Source organism: Pinus tabuliformis, chromosome 5_2 (genome assembly GCF_031772625.1).
Source record: "Pinus tabuliformis cultivar Carrire ecotype Pingquan chromosome 5_2, CPIR1, whole genome shotgun sequence".
Taxonomy (NCBI): domain Eukaryota; kingdom Viridiplantae; phylum Streptophyta; class Pinopsida; order Pinales; family Pinaceae; genus Pinus; species Pinus tabuliformis.
This window is the reverse complement of record NC_142306.1, coordinates 691,701,433-691,712,127: the sequence shown is the minus strand read 5'-3', so window position 1 is coordinate 691,712,127 and position 10,695 is coordinate 691,701,433. Positions and strand designations below refer to the sequence as shown.

The 10,695-nt window shown below is 39.6% G+C and overlaps 1 protein-coding gene across 1 annotated transcript; it reads left to right on the top strand.

Moving 5' to 3' along the window:
* Positions 1-9,521: 9,521 nt before the first annotated feature.
* Positions 9,522-10,229, top strand: LOC149161001 (uncharacterized). The gene is made up of 2 exons (XM_089435463.1): positions 9,522-9,658; positions 9,756-10,229. The coding sequence occupies exons 1-2, from the start codon at positions 9,544-9,546 to the stop codon at positions 9,995-9,997; spliced, it is 357 nt and encodes a 118-aa protein (XP_089291589.1). The 5' UTR covers positions 9,522-9,543; the 3' UTR covers positions 9,998-10,229.
* Positions 10,230-10,695: the final 466 nt, after the last annotated feature.

Genomic DNA, 10,695 nt, shown 5'->3' with positions numbered 1-10,695 from the left:
TTTGCACTTGACTAAGTCTCACCTCATCTCTTCCTGTTGAAGAGCGGCCCACATCCCTTCCGAATCTAATAATTTCTCTTTGCCCAAAATACTCTGGAAAAATACTTGCCATTCTTCTGAGACTAAATTCAGGGCCAACCTCACCATCTCTGTAGGCTGAGGTGAAGATCCTACAACTTCCAACTGATCTTAGCCTTCCTAAAGCTTCTATAGGAATGGATAAATGTGTTCCCCCTTCTCCATCCTTGTGGATCTCATTTTCTCCTCCAAGTACATCTCCCACTGCTTGAAATATCCTTGATACAACGTAGCCAAGGCATCCCACATCTCTTTGGACGTCCCTTTTCCATTAATGTGACATACAACGAGATCCCTCACTCTGTCGAGGATCAACCACTTGGAATTTGCCATCTTAGCCTTGTACTTCTTGAGTAGATCCGAATCATTGGGTACAACTACCACACTATCAAAATAGGTTTTGAGATCATGCTTATCTAAAAGGCAGTAGATCATAGCTTTCTAGATCACATAGTTGGATGCTTTGTCCAATTGATCTTGAAATCTTATCCCATTCGCTGTCATCTATGCCAACGAAAGTTAAACTGCTCCCTCTCTCCTATGTACAACTGTTAGGCTGGCCTATGCACTCCCTGTGGGAGTTAGTAGATCTTCTCCTCACTTCTCAGCAAATGAGAAATAGAATTCCTTGGCTTGGAATTCACTGGGGAAGAAATTCCCTCAAAAAGTGTCTTCTTCCTTCTTCTGATGCTTTTTCGACCCAACAAATTCTGTAGAAAATTGTGTCCCACCTAACGATTTCTCTGCATTGAATATGTTGTTGCGCTACTCCCTCTACCACTGAAAAATCACAAAATGGAAATCTTACCTCTTTTTTAACTCACTTAGAGAGAGATTTTCCTCGAGAATCTTGCCCTCCTGGCCTGGATTGCATAATCCCTTGGGGGATTCGACTTGCTGCCTACGCAACACTTCGATTTCCCTCCTTCTCTTCAATGTTGGGCTCTTCCAATCTCCTCTATTGCTTCACCTGCACTTTGATACCATGTGCAAATTAAGACCCAAATCCCTATTGCAACAAACTGATATTACTTCTCCTACTTGTTAATTCATGCAAGTTATTTACTATGTTACACTATAAATATCGAAGTAAATACGACCGCATCCTTCACTAATTAAATTATATGTAGAGAAAAAAAAAAAAAAACAACAACAACAACTAAGAAAGAAGAAATAACCACACACACAAATGACATCGTTGTTTTTGGACAAATGTACCTAGGAAAAATTGACGCGGGAAAACCAGTGCAACAACTGAAGGTTTGTATTATCATGCAGTAGTTTTTGAATACAATCTTTGGATGCCTTACTAGCTATCCGATACAGAGAATCTGACCAGTAGGGAAATTAGTGAGAAATACCTCACACTATCACTGGAAAACTGACACTGATCCAAGACCTGGATGGTTGGCCTCACACTAGCTCTACGTTAGCCTCTCTGGGATCTGCGTCACCTCTTCCATGAATCTTCTATTGTCTATAACTTTGTTCCTTTGTCCCTCCAGTCTCACGCCCCGACTTCTGGCTCTAGAACTCAACTTCCCAGCTGAATCTCGGACTCCCTCTGAAGCTCTGTGCTACCTCTGCATGGCACTACACTACCTCTTCTGGATCTCTCTCTCTTTTCTGTAATGTTTCCCCAGATCAGGAAACTCTCCAACTGGAAAACTATCCCTTACCCTCACTGTAAGAAATCTCCTCGATGACTTCTCTGGAAACTGTTGTGCTTCTCTCTTGGGAAATCGATCTCATGATCTCACTCGATGTGTCTTCCAAATTCCCATTGAAGTCCTTCTTATAATATTCTCATTGAGTAGTCAAGGACCCATATTAAATTCTAATTAATGCCTTAGATCATATTAACTCGATCTTCATCTTCTTTTAGAAGATTCACACCCAGTTTTCTTAATACCCTTTAATTATTTTAATTTCCTAAGTTTATACTTAGGCATCCATTAAAAATAATTAATTATTTTAATAAAATTGTCTCTGGGTGGAATTTCCCAAAAGGATTTCTGGGTATTCTAGAATACATGTGTCCTAACATCCCTGCAAATTTTGAGGCTTAGATAACATTCGCTGCTACCAGAAATCAACACTCCCTTTTAGCAAGGAATGTGCTCTAGTAATGCAACCTGTTAAAGCATCACCCTGACTCTGTAACATCTCCCTCTGCGTTGCTGATGTATTACATCACTACCCACCAACTACTGCGCTAATGTTGCATAGTGCTGCTACCAACTGCATCTCCACTGCAAATCTACTAGTTGCAACATAAAATCATCCAAAATACTGAACCAAAGGTGTTCAATGTGATGCTTATGTTGCTCGAGTTCTAACTGCTGCTAGTCTTTGCGCTGACCCTATGAAGTCTCTGTGTTGCTGTTGACTCTGCACTGTGCCAACTGCACTGCTGCCAACTCTACTCTGTGTTGCTCAGTCTCTAATGCTCCTAGCCACTGCAATTGTCACTTTGAAATTCCTCTCCACCAACTCACATTGATCCATCCTTCTACTTCTATTATGGGCTCACATAGAAAGGTATTGATCCACAAGGTGGACTACTCAATGGACCCTTCCCATCTCCAGTTCTTTCGAACTATAGTACTAGATCACCCCACCTCTCCTCTGGAGATATCTGGGAAATCATGGCAAACTCCTCCTCCTCCATCCTTATGGTTGCAACCTGCAGATCATGTTTCTCATCTTTGTCCTTCTTCTTGAGAGGACACTACATAGCATAGTGACCAAATTCACCACACCAGAAACATTTGATCTTAGAAACATCCTTCTTCTTCCTCCATTGCTCCTGCTGCCCCTTTGATGGAAGGGCTGCATTCTCCTACTCCTCCTTGGGCTTCATCCCACTATTGCTGCTTTCATCAAGTTTGCACTTGACTAAGTCTCACCTCATCTCTTCTTGTTGAAGAGCGGCACAAATCCCTTCCCAATCTGATATTTTCTCTCTGCCCAAGATACTTTGGACAAATAGTTGACATTCTTCTGAGATTGAATTCAGGGACAACCTCACCATCTCTGTAGGCTGAGGCGAAGATCCTACAGCTACCAACTAATCACGGAATTTTTAAAGCTTTGATAAGAACGAATCAATGCGTTCCCCCTTCTCCATCCTCGTGGATCTCATTTTTTCCTCCAAGTACATCTTTTGTTTCTCAGAAGATCCTTGATACAACGTAGCGAAGGCATCCCACATCTCTTTGGGCGTCCCTTTTCTAGCAATGTGACATACAACATGATCCCGCACTCTGTTGAGGATCAGTCACTTTGCCTTCACCATCTTAGCCTTGTACTTCTTGAGTGGATCTGCATCAACGGGTACATAGTTGGATGCTCCGTCCAATTGATCTTGATCTCTCAGCCCATTAGTTGCCATCTCTTCCAACAAAAGTCAAACTGATCTCTCTCTCCTCTGCGCAACTGCTAGGCTGGCCTACACATTCCCTATTATAGTTAGTACATCTTCTCCTTGCTGCTCAAAAACTAAGAAATATAATTTCTTGGCTCAAAATTCATTGAGGAATAAATTCCCTCAAAAGGTGTCTTCTTCCTTCTTCTGATGCTTTTCTAACCTAGCAAATGTTGTAGAAAATTGCGTCCCACCTGAAGACTACTCTGCACTGAATTTTCTACTGCCCTACTCCCTCTACCATTGACAAATCACGAGCTTTAAATCTTACCTCTCTTTCAACTCACTAAGAGAGAGATTTTCCTTGAGAATCTTGCCCTCCTGGCCTGGACTGTGTAATCCATCTGGGGATTCGATATGTTGCCTACGTAGCACTTCGATCTCTCTCCTTATCTTCAACACTGGGCTCTTTCGGTCTACTCTCTTGCTTCACCCGCGATCTAGTACCATGTGAAAAATTGAAGACCCAAATCCCTACGGTAACAAACTGATATTACTTCTCCTACTTGTTAATTCATGCAAGGTATTTACTATGTTACACTATAAATATTGAAGTAAATATGATTGCAGCCTTCACTAATTAAATTATATGCAAAAACATGAACTGAGAAAGAAGAAATAACCACACACAAAAATGACACCGTTGTTTTTGGACAAATGTCCCCGAAAAAACCCAATGCAGGAAAACCGATGCAACAACTGAGGGTTTGTATTATTATGCAGTAATTTCTAAATACACTATTTGGATGACTTACCAGCTATCCGATATAGAGAATTTGACTGGCATAGAAATTAGTGAGAAATACCTCACATTATCACTGGTGAAGCGACACTGATCTAGGACCTAGATGGCTGGCCCCATGCTGGCTCTGCTCAGCCTCTGTGTTAGACTACGCAGATCTACATCAACCTCTTTGGGCTTTGCGTCACCTCTTCCATGGATCTTCTGTTGTCTATAACTTCATTCCTTTGGCCATCCGATCTCACACCTCAACTTCTGGTTGTGTAACTCGACTTCCCAACTGAATCTCAGACTCCCTCTGAAGCTCAGCGCTACCTCTACATGGCAATGTCTTGCCTCTTCTGGATCTCTCTCTGCCTTCTCTGCAATGTATCCCCAGAATAGGAAACTCTCTAACTAGAAAACCATCCCTACCTGATCCAGGTGGATGTTGGTGGCCACCCACCAACCCATTTGGACCCCCACAACTGTCTCCTTCAGTCTTTTCAGTTTCCTAAATTGTAGCACAGTTTACTATTTTTAGCAGTTTTTCGGGTCCTGAACTTCCAGAGCCGTTTTGAGGCCCTAAACGACGTTTTTTTGGGATTCTGGGACAACATGGGTCCATGGACCCATGTTGCCTCCCAAAGTGGTAGTACTCGGATAGATCTTTCTAACGAGCTATCGTACGCGTCAAACGGAGATCGTATGCCAAAGTTACGACCCCGGGAAATTGATGTACCAATTTACCCAAACGGGGCCCACAATGTGGCGTTTCATCTTCTAGGGCTAGGTTTCGAGATGTGAAGGGTTTTCCATTGTTTCTCAACAATAAATAGGCCTTCGAGCCTCATTGTAATACAGTTCGGAACAGTTCAGAGGCATGTAGCCGCACATCTCTTCTCAGAGATAGCTACCATCGCCCTAGCTGGTTTATTTCCATTTCTGGTTGTAAGCATATTTCAGTATTTTCCATTAATGAAATGAATCATTATTTCCGCTGCATCTATGTGTTTATGGCTATTGCATCTCTGTATTTATGGTTATCTCTGTAATCTATTGCGTTCCCATTTAAATCCGGATCACTACCCTTCACTGTAAGAAATCTCCTCGATGACTTCTCCGGCAATTGCTGCACTGCTCTCTTGGGAAATCAATCTCTTAATCTCACTCAATGTGCCTTCCAAATGCCCATCAAAGTCCTTATAATCTTCTCGTTGAGTAATCAACGACCCAGATTAAATTCTAATCAATGGCTCAAATCATATTTACTCGATCTTCATCTTCTTCTAGAAGATTCACATCGAGTTTTATTAATACCCTTTAATTATTTTAATTTCATAAGTTTATACTTGGGCATCCATTAAAAATAATTAATTATTTTAATAAAATTGTCTTTGGGTGGAATTTCCCAAAACGATTTCTGGGTATTTCGAAACATATGTGTCTTAGCCTCCTTGCAAATTTTGAGGCTTAGAGCACATTTGATGCTACCATAAATCAACATTCCATAGATACATTATTCATTCATTTACAAATAAAAATATGAGGAGAGCCATACATCATCACTGCCATGATACATGCTTATAACCAACATAATAACGACAAAAATATATAGGATACATCAACCATAGAATCCACATATAATTCGGTGCATTTACACGTAAGATACCAAGGAAAGAACCTTTTATTAATGAATGCAAAAGCCAACCCAGTATGAGACTACCACGTTCCACCCAACCATAGATTGGTTAAGCCAAATATCTCTTCAGCCAATCACCTCAGTGCCATATTCCAATCATGAATGTGGGACTCAAACCAATATAACCAACCAGGGCATCTCAAGGCTAAGCCACCTCATGCCCATCAATAGAAATCAGGCTTTACCATAATCCACATTGGATCGCTAGGCCAAAAAAATAAACATGTAATAATATGCTTTACTATGATCTCCACCAGATCACTAGGCCAAAAGAAGCATGGATGCCACGAGATTTCTCCACCTACACTGTGAGGAATTTTCATATATCCTAGTCTCCCAGGATTTATCACAATCCACACCAGATCACTAGGCCAAAATAATAAACATGTAATAACATGCTTTACCATGATCTCCACCAGATCATTAGGCCAAAATAAGCATGGATGCCACCGGATTTCTCCACCTACACGGTGAGGAATTTTCTTATCCTAGTCTCTCAGGTTTTACCGCAATCCACATCGGATCGCTAGGCCTTAAACCGAGACTCCACCCTCTAGGATTTACCCTATGTCCCACCATTCACCGAGAAGGATTCCTAGGGCTAACCAACGACAACCACCTCTAGGCTTTACCGAGGCACACAATACCTAGCTTTACTGGAACCCACACTCTGGTTCAGGGGTCACTAGGCTAGTGGCTTTACCGCAATCCATAGTCCATTTCCTGGATCACTAGGCCATGCATTCTTTCTTTTAGATATCCACCTCACTTAGCTTCAAATCCATCTCAACCAAAATGTGAGAACCCCATCACACCATGGCTATCTGGAAAGGGTAAGGCTAGGATGAAAACACTATCACACCTAGTAAAACCCATGTTATGACAGCAAAGAACCCGAATTCCCAACCTTCTTATTCATCATGCTTTGAAGGTAGATTTGATGAAGCTAATGTTTTCTTTCCATGAGTGTCCTTTTTGTCCCAGAAGTACCACACTTGTGAAGCATTTTCTCCCAACAATCATTGTTACCATGGCACCAAAGGGAGCTGCTTCAAAAGAGATCACTGAAAGAAGTACTGGGGAAGCAATTGAGCAAACATCAATAGAATTTCCATTGTATGCAGACACTCACTTGTTTATAGAAAATTGGTCAACACTAACATGGCAGCAAGTTAATGAAGATCTTTCAGCAAAGAGGCTTGAGGCCGATCTAGAGGACCGATAGGTTTATCTCAGTATCCAATAGTTAGGACTACAAGGTTGCATATAGATATCTAGCCTTCCCATGTGCAAATGTCATCAATTGGATAGTCTCACACATTGATGAGAAGACTATGACATTGAGCAGTTTTAGTGGAAAAAAGCTTGATATCTTTCGGGAAGAATATTATCAACGCATGTATCACTTTCCTGAGCCAGTGAATGATTTGAATTGGATCATTATATTGTTTTAAATTCATCTCGATGCGTTTGGAGTGGAAAAAGTGGAGGAATCAGCTCACAAGACCGTTTTTACTAGCAGGACCCAGTTTTGTGAAACGGGGTCTAAAACCTTCCAGGGGTGTTTTGAGGCATCAAATGAAGTTTTTTTGGGGGGAAAACTTTGCCCCATAAGTGCAACACCGTTCATGCTATTATTCACAAAAAAATATTTCCAACGACGCAAGAATCACGTCAATCAAAGTCTGAATGCAAAAGTTATGCCACTTAGAAGTTGACCTTCCTATTTTCACACCTATGGTTCATGAGGATGTTGCGTCATCGCCCATTATTCATTGAGAAGGGACTAGCCACGTGTTTGTGATGTAAAAGACTCTAGAAGATTCTATTTTGTAACTCTAGTTAAGAGTTGATGTTGTCAAAATTAACCACTAGTAGGCTACTAGGCTGTGTTATAACCAGGCCATCAGGAGGAAGAGACATTCCATTCTTTCGAGAGCACTTTGTTCCATAGTTGAGCAAAGATAACTAGGAGAGATAGGAGGTAGAGCACACAGAGAAGATCTGTGCATTGTAGCAACCCACAAGCCACAAACATTATTTCTTTGTATCTGCAGCCATATTTCCAAAACAGAGAAAGAGAGTGAAGCAACCTCACTTTCCAGCTGAGTTTTCTCCCGAAAAGGTTTCCTAGAGAACATATCTTGTGTATTATGTGTGTGAGAGCTTATTTTGTCATTCTCTACTTTTCTGCTTGATTTAATTTTACATTCATGCACAAATTACAGTTAATTTTACATATCTAAAAACTAAATAAAATTGTAATAGTGTAGAATCTCATATTTTTAATATAATATTGTCAGATCTGTTGTGACGAACTGTTTAGTGGAATATCCACAACAATTTACGAATCAATGAAGCTCATGGAATCATTCTTCTATGCTACCAACAATTCTGTGAACACAAGAGACATTGTCAAAGGTTGGGTGAAAGACCCATAGAAGTTTCAATAGACACCCACCCATTTATACAAGACAAAGTCCGTCAAGAAGGCCTACCAATGCTTGGTTATCTTAGCTTGCAGGATCCATGGTTAGCAGAAAACATAAATTGCCCACCCAAGTTGAAATGGGCTCTCCAACTAAGTTTGGAAGAGGTGTTATAATATCCTATATTGTTATATTATGTAAACATTTTGACTTGGCCAAATTACACAAAATAGAAGTAAAAGAAATTTAAAAAATTAAAAAATTAAACTATTAATTACAATTCTAATTAATAATCAAACTAGCCTAGATTCATTGTAACTCCGAATCTACCAAGTGCAAAGAGATATCAAATATCTCCAGATGTAAATATCTTTTAGAGTGAAAAGAGACGTGATCCCTCTTGACATTTGATAGATCGGGAGTTAAAATGGATCTAGGCTGGTGTTACACAGAGTCTTCCTCCTTTTACACATACACTAAAAAACACATAACTTCTCCTCTAACCTCTTTTGAATAGATGGACAAATCTATTACATAGAATTCTAATACCCAACTCAACATATTCAATCTACTCTTTTACTAAATAATCTAACAAATTTTTAATTTAGACTAAATCTATCCTTATATAACAATTAAATAACACTCATTCTATTTTTACCAACAACATAGATTTTTTCTAATTTTACAAGAAGCAAAATATTAATTGATATTAATTTAAATAAGTTTAAGGAAACCAACTTTCTTTCTTAAATGAATTTTGCCTCCAACACTGAAAAAAGAAAAATAAAAAGCCGCGACAAAAACCCACACAAAAAAACACAACTTATAAATGCTCTTACACTAAAATAAAAAAAATAAATATATATATATATATATATATATGACTAGTGACGAGGACTGTGAAGCACTAAACCACCAGGTATTGCTTGCCCCCACAGTTTGGTCAAACACAGCCGTTGTAATCCTCAAAGTTCACTTGGTCAAATATATAGCTGTCTTTGACTGTTAGATGGTCAACGGATGGAGGGGACGCACGCACGCGCATGTGTTAGCTGGTCAAGAAATATCGTTTGACTTGGCAATGGGAATTGCCGTGTTCTGCTATCGCATTGACTGCAACCACGGTGCCTTGATTCCCTATATATAAACATAGGAGTAGCACCAGCATGTTTCCTGTGGGGAGAAGATGAAGCGCAGTGTAATAATTATTAAACCATCATTCATAATGCTTCACTCGGTGTACGTATTGCTCTTTCTGCTGCTTTCTCTAACCATTGCCTCCCATGGCCACTCCAACGATGGTAAGATCCATCTCTATCTCAATTAAATTACGAAAAAAATGACTGCTGTTTAGCCTTTTTATGATTTTCTATTCTCTCCTGAACTTTGTGGTTGCAGGAAACGAGGTCCAAATTGGTATGGGAGAGGCGGATCCGTGGCGTTTGCAGGGCAGAAATATGAGAGATTTAGAGCATATGACGAAGAATTATGGGTACCAGCATAGATCTGTGAAAATAAGTCTGAGGAGAAAACCGCTGACGCCGCCTCCGCCGGTAGCTAACATCCCCACCCATTACAAGTCTCCCCCTCCTCACCCCCCACCGCCACCTCCACCTCCGCCTCCGCCCTATGTCCGCTAAATCTGAGTGCCATATGTGCGCTAAACCTGTTTGGAGTGAAATAATTGCAACCTGCTAGCCAGTCCGTGCCTGCCTAACATGTTTTTGGACGTGGTAGATTGATTGATTGGTTGTAAAACCAGTGATTCTAGTAATAGTAATAGTTGTCTTGTGGTGCTTAGGCATGAAATTTTAAATTTATCTTTCATGGTGAAGTGGAAATTTGATAATTGACAATTATTTGTTTTCAGTATATGTGGTTTTATCTCTTTTATGTATGCATGAAACACAAAAATAGTAATAGTAAAAGGTGTCTTGTGGTGCGTAGGCATGGAATTTTAAATTTATCTTTCATTGTGAAGTGGAAATCTGATGATTCACAATTATTTATTATTTGTTTTAAGTATATGTAGTTTTATGTTTTATGTATGTAGGTATGAAACTCAATATTTTTGTGTTGTTATATTTAAGGTAGTTATTTTTATAAGAAGAAATTTTAATATTTTATTAGCATAGATTTATTTTAAATACGGATCTAGCATGAGCCTTGAGGGATTCAATTTCTTCATTTGCAAATTTTTTTTATGAGTGGACATTATTTAAATGCTTTGTATAGTTATTTAATATTTTCTTTAAAAAAAAATTAAAAATTTATTTTGACCTACATGAGCAAAATTTCAATTTTGATGACGGGTACAGGCTTACACGTCATACTGGCT

What these genes read in the sequence shown, in the direction of transcription:
- LOC149161001 (XM_089435463.1), top strand. Translation starts at nt 9,544, where the DNA reads ATGAAGCGCAGTGTAATAATTATTAAACCATCATTCATAATGCTTCAC. An exon ending in CCATGGCCACTCCAACGATG is followed by an intron (nt 9,659 to 9,755) that starts GTAAGATCCATC and finishes TTGTGGTTGCAG; the next exon opens with GAAACGAGGTCCAAATTGGT.